This window comes from Sander vitreus, chromosome 2 (assembly GCF_031162955.1).
Source record: "Sander vitreus isolate 19-12246 chromosome 2, sanVit1, whole genome shotgun sequence".
In the NCBI taxonomy this organism is placed as follows: Eukaryota; Metazoa; Chordata; class Actinopteri; order Perciformes; family Percidae; genus Sander; species Sander vitreus.
This window is the reverse complement of record NC_135856.1, coordinates 3802044-3808254: the sequence shown is the minus strand read 5'-3', so window position 1 is coordinate 3808254 and position 6211 is coordinate 3802044. Positions and strand designations below refer to the sequence as shown.

Below are 6211 nucleotides of genomic sequence, written 5' to 3'. Positions count from 1 at the left end.
GACTCTGAAAGCAATCTGCAGCCTCTGTAGCTGTGAAAGTGGATCATCACGGAAGATCCCTGTCACGGTGGCAATCTATTTATAACCGACGTCTGCCCCTCGTCACCAAACAGGAGGAAGTCCTGACTGATGTAGGCCAGCTTCTGGACTCGACAGGATCAGGTTTCTGTCTCTTTCCAGGACTGAAGGCTCTGATATCAGACGGCAGGAGGCCAGAGAGTAAACAGAGTTTAATTCACTGCAGTTTAGTACAGAAATAACAACACATTTATTTAGAAAAGAGCACGTTTCAAACAAAGCTTGAAAAATTATTACAAGTGCAGTAGCAGGCGTCACATCTGGGCTTCTAGGTAATGTTCATAATTGGCTCGAAGGACAAATTCAAAATAAGGTTTTGATTTCAAACCGCTCAGGTCTTCCAGCTCCAGCAGCTCTTTGACGTCAGGCAGGTACGTCTGCAGAGAAACTCCTGGAACATAAAGATTCATTTGTCATTGAATTGAAACTACTTGCAACGTGTTGGTCTGTAAACATTCAGAAAGCTGCCTGTTTACACCACAGCAAATACTCTTTGTACTTCCGTTCTAACTTCCAACTTTCCTGTAGCTGGATATATTATTTGTTTCGTCTAAATATGAATGTGGATAACATTTTTGAAAGTGAGATGCTTGCAACAGTTGCAAGTAGAGTCCCTGCAACGTTCTTGAACAGTTTTGTCTCGTCACAAATCTTTACCAAGTTGAGGAAATTAAACAATGTCATTTAACAAACAGCGTCTTGTCTGATACCTGAGCTTGTTGCTTGAGTGTTTTCTGCTGCAAAGTGCATGACAGCTACTAAGTATATAGAGTAGGATTTTCCAAGAAGTGAGAGCAAATACGAGTATATGAAGCATAGACTGTAAAAATAATGGACGAAGCTTCCGGGTCTGAAAAGTGAAGCCAATGTAGAAGCTCCTTAAATCTAGCCTAGAAATCTAGACGCACTTTGCGGCAGCAAATGTCATTTGTAGCCAGGGTCAGTCTAGCAACTCTCCGTTGGCTTGTGAGCTGGAAAAACCAAAACCTAGTCAGGCCAATCACATTGTGCGTAGAGTCGGTGGGCGGGCTTAACATAATGACGGCAGAGTTGCAACGCGTGAATTCCCCACTACCTGAAAACAAAGAAGATGGCTGCTGCTGCTGGCGAACAGCGGTCTTTGGAAGACTTGGAGTTCAGCTTTTCTTTGAGAAAAGAACAAAGAACGGCACTGAAGTCATTCTTAAAAAAGGAAGATGTGTTCCGAGTTTTGCCGACCGGATACGGCAAAAGTTTAATCTATCAAGTAGCGTTGCTCTGATTGGTTGAAGAGCTATCCTATTGCGTGCAGAGGGAATTTGAAAGACAACCGTTTATCCCGCCCCTCAGATTGAGCCCCGCCAATGGTGAGTTCCCAGACCCAACATCTGGATGTGGGTCAGACCCAGACCCAACATCTGGATGTGGGTCAGACCCAGACCCAACATCTGGATGTGGGTCTGGCTTGTCAGGCTACATTAAACCTGCATTCTCTCTAATTTCCAGCAGGGGGCTCCACTCCAAAAAGAAGTCTGTTTCTATAGAAGTCTATGTGAAAATGAGCCTGCTTCTCACTTGATTTATTACCTCAGTAAACATTATATAAAGTTTATGTTTATACATAGTTAAGAAGCATTGTTGCAGGGAGCTTAGTAAGATTGATTCTCTGTAACTGTTCGTTTACTGGAAACTTGACCTGGGAATGACCTACATTAAGTATCACTCATACTCTTGATTTCAATAATTATAAGCACATCCTCTCGAACGTTAATACCTTCTCAAAATCAGAGTGATATGATTTAGTCGTTTACGATACGCATCTTGTTATATTTTTTGGATGAAATACAAGTCATGCTGGAATCTCCTGGCTGTGCTTTGGTTCGTTTTCCAACCCCAGAGTCACGAACGTTTCTCACCTTCCTGGATGAGTTTGAGGAGGATCTTGACGAAGATGCTGTCCTTGGCGGCTTCCAGAGGGTCGTCGGTCCCGTCAGTGGAGGACCAGCTGGGAGGCACACGGCATTAAAGTCAAACAGCACGTCAAACTAATTAATAACTGCGATGTACAGTGAGCACGGAGCACACAGTCACATGTTTATAAATCAGTGTTTCAAACTTTTTTTTGTATGACTGTTTACTTATATCTGCAAAGATTTTTTTGCAGTTTGTAAAAATCTTCCATCAGTGAGATCAAAATTTAGGGCAGAGATATTCAACAGTGGGTCCGTGACCCCTGGGTGGTCCTTAGAGTTAAGTGTGATTTATACTTCTGCGTAAAACGCCGTGCTTACATACGTAGGTATGTGGAGACACAAACCTACGCCGTAGCCTGACCTGCACCTCTCGAAAAATGTAACTACACGTCGCAGCAACGCACGTCGCTCGGCCGTGGCTTTGTAGCGTTGCATTGCCCCCTGACTCATTTCCTGGTTCTCCTTCTCTATAAACAACATGAAATCAAGGAGAGCTAAATCCCACCGTGGTCAGAAAGAACAGGGGAGACACTTTGTCTGAAAAGACACATTAAAATGAATCAAACATTTTAATAGCAAAGATAAACTGGCCTATTTGTGGAGAAAAAACCCCCTTTTCATTTACACATTGAAGATAGGCTTACTATAGGTAAGGTAGCCACTACGGTAGCCGTACAGTTAGGCTTAAGGCTTCACCGCCATTCATTTTCATTCATCCGGCCCAGTTTAATTTTATACAGTACATGTAGTAGGGGATCCCTTATGTCTCTCTCTTTCAGCTAAGGGGTCTGTAGGAGCCACATGTTGTACCGTATGTTGTTTATGGTGTCATTTATATTATTTATTGATTATTATATTGTAGGTGGTGGGCGTTTTCATCGCGGTTTGAGCGGAAGTGATAACAGTATATGTGTTTGCTTCACCTGTTCACCTGGGGGGGGGGGGGTTTTGGGCATTGACACAGAGGGGGTGAGCCTGTGAGCGAACACACTCTGTTGACCGCCGCACTAACGCACTTATTTCGACTCACAAGGTAACTTTACATTCGGTAACTGCAGTGCTAGTTGTATTTTATGTGTGGAAGAAGAGGAATAAATCATTGCAATACAATCTCGAGTGCGTCACTGTGTGTGTATGCATCTCTCAGTGTTTGGTCCCTCGCGGCAGAACTTTGTTGGACAGCTTACAGCCGCAACAGGGTCCTTGCCCTAATCACGACTAGATAAACATAAACATGAAAGGAGTGTCTTACTCGTCTCTCCTGAGCGCTTTGCCGAAGATCTCACACTTCAGCGAGTCGATGTCCTCAGCTTCCTCCTGCAACACAAACACAGAAAAAATCCACAAGAGTTGACTTCTAACTGTCGTCGATACCCGACCGGTCGAGCGTCAAGACAGTCCGATGAATCGGGGGGGGGGGGGGGGGGGGGGATTACCTCGTCGATGTACTCCAGCAGATCCAGAGCTTTTTTGAAGTCGTACTCGTTGGCTCGCCTGTTGTCATCACAGATGTACAACTGAGGAGAGGAGAAAAGAGGAGAGGAGGCTGTGAAGTTACTGTCAGCATTTTGACATGGTCATTCCCCGCTTTATGGCAGTAACCTTCGTCCGAGTCTTTGACTTCATTCTTGCACTATTGGACTTATTTGCACTGCCACCATGACACACACTCTCATAGAGCACCTTACCATGCAGACTGAACCACAGGGTCAGTCCCTGCCCTGTCACTGCAAGCCTCTCATGCTTATACATCCCACATGTGGATTTGTCATTTTATCATCCTGTTTATGATGTATGTGTATGTGATGTCTGTAAGCTACTGGGACCTTGGATTTTCCCTTGGGGATCAAGAAAGAAAGAAAGAAGTAAAGAAGTAAGTAAGGAAAGAAGTCTGTCTGTCTGTGAAATGTTAAACAGGAACGCTGGTTTCCTTCTTCGTGTTAAGGGATTAAAAATAAACCCACTGGTGGATTTGCTCTGCAGAAATCTGACTGTTTGGTTCTGTTATTAGGACTTTAAGAAGGAAAAACACAACATTCACAATTTAAAGTCACATTTTTTGGAGAAAAACAAGATGCCGTTTTCTATTGGACAAAATTGCATGTTTAGGGCCGAAACTAACGATTATTTTCACTGTTGATTAATCGGTTGATTATTTTCTGCATTAATGGATTAGTTGGTCTCTAAAACGTCAGAAAATGGTGAAAAATGTGGATCAGCGTTTCCCAAAAAGCCCAAGATGACGTCCTTAAATGTCTTGTTTTGTCCACAACTCAAAGATATTCAGTTTACTGTCACAGAGGAGAGAAGAAACTAGAACAATATTCACATTTAACAAGCTGGAAAAAAAATGACTCAAACCGATTAATCAATTATCAAAATAGTTGGTGATTAATTTAATAATTAACAACAAATCGATAAATCGTTGCAGCATGTTAACGGGGCTTTATTTACGCAACGTCTGCTTCATCTGTTCTTCTTTCTGTGCAGTTAATGACAGTAAAAGTGATCTGGTTTGAATTTTATTTGGAAGTTTAGTTTACACAAATCACCAAATGTGTTCTCCCTGTCGGTACGCGATCTGTGCTGCCCGCACGATCCGTTATGCGCACGCGCAGATGATAATCCCGTTTACGACACTGCACGAACTGTTCCACGCTTGCGCACCTTTGCACCGCGGGAATTTCATTCATTTCACAGCACTCGCAAAAGGGAGTGTGGAGGAAACTGAAGCTCTGCAGTGACAGAGAGACTCTGACTTCATTCCACATCCAAAATGGTGTATGTTCATGTAACATGTAACAACTCCTTTATTATTTTGGATTGGCAACCACGTAAACACCTCGTAATGCATAGCGTAAACGACAGTTAAAAACATCACAACATCCCCACACTACACGTCACAAAAATAACAATGTCGCCAAGGCTTAGTACACGGACGTCGATGTGCGGTTTTGGATCAGTGACAGTAAGTACTTCATTTAAAAAAAAGTCTCAATAAAACGTGAACTGCATAATGAATAACATAAAATGTAGCCTACAAAATTATTATTCCCGCGGTGCAAAGGTGCACAAGCGTGGAACAGATCGTGCAGTGTCGTAAACAGGATTATCATCTGCGCGTGCACATAACGGACCATTTTGAGTAGGGCTGTGTATCGGCAAGAATCTGGCTTTACGATATGTATCACGATACGTGGGTCACAATTCAATATATTGCAATATATTTAGATACTGTGCATAAGGCGATATATTGGAATTTTTTTATAGTATAATTTTAGAAAAACTAATATTTAAAAAAAAGACATGATGTGCAAACTGCCAGTTTGGGATTGTGGTTCCCAAGTGAGCTAGTGTTTATATGCTGAAGTTCAGCCATAGCTACGTTGTTAGCTTCTAGCAAAAAATCAGGCACTGCTAGGCACTGTTAAGGACACTAGTGGTGTGTCTCAGCATAGCCATCTAGCAGTAGGGGGTTTAAACACAACATAAACGGGAACGTGTCTTACATGAATATTTTTGCATGTAAACTGAAAAAAACAACAACAAAAAAACGATATTGCGTTTTTGAAAATCTATATATTGCTAAATAAAATATTGCGATTCTCAAGTGTAATGATTTTTTCTTACACCACTACTTTTGAGTTTCCTTCTCAACAATCTAAGGTATTGTTGTTTGCTTCGTTGTCGCTGGTTGTTGAAGTGTACACTCTTGCATTGGCAAATCACTATGACATTTGAGATTTCTACAGTGAAAAACAAAACTTGGAGATATTGCAAGTACAACAATTTATTGTTATTTATTAACAACATAAATGTATGTATTTAAACAAGTCGTGTGTGTGTGTGTGTCATTCTCTTGACAGCTGTTGTAAAATGGTGCTACGGCTCCTTTAAGACAGCTCCGTGCGTGTGTGTGTGTGTGTGTGTGTGAAGGGTGCAGAGGAGAAATAGAGAGAGGAAGCAGATGTGTAGATGCGACCGGAGCAGAGTTGGTGGAATACGTTTAAGTGTTGTACACAGTGTGTGCGGTGTCCGAAACAAACTCGACACACTTCTTTTTAGTTTCTAGGTTTTCAGCGGTGATAAATCTGTTACGGTCAGGCTGCAGCCATCAGACAGCTTATCCGAACTAGCGTCCGTGGGTAAGCAAACTTCTGATAGGGTGGGCCGACTGCTTG

General features: G+C 42.3%; 1 protein-coding gene across 1 annotated transcript in view; it reads right to left on the bottom strand.

The window, feature by feature from the left end:
* Nucleotides 1-213: 213 nt before the first annotated feature.
* The window catches only part of nup133 (nucleoporin 133), a 39931-nt gene continuing 33933 nt past the window's right edge, over nt 214-6211 (bottom strand). The window contains exons 22-25 of the mRNA XM_078273416.1: nt 3467-3547; nt 3283-3347; nt 1974-2062; nt 214-469 (exon numbers count right to left, since the gene is read on the bottom strand). Of these exons, the coding sequence (XP_078129542.1) occupies nt 333-469; nt 1974-2062; nt 3283-3347; nt 3467-3547 (372 nt within the window). The 3' untranslated portion in view covers nt 214-332. The remainder of the gene's footprint in view (nt 470-1973; nt 2063-3282; nt 3348-3466; nt 3548-6211) is intronic.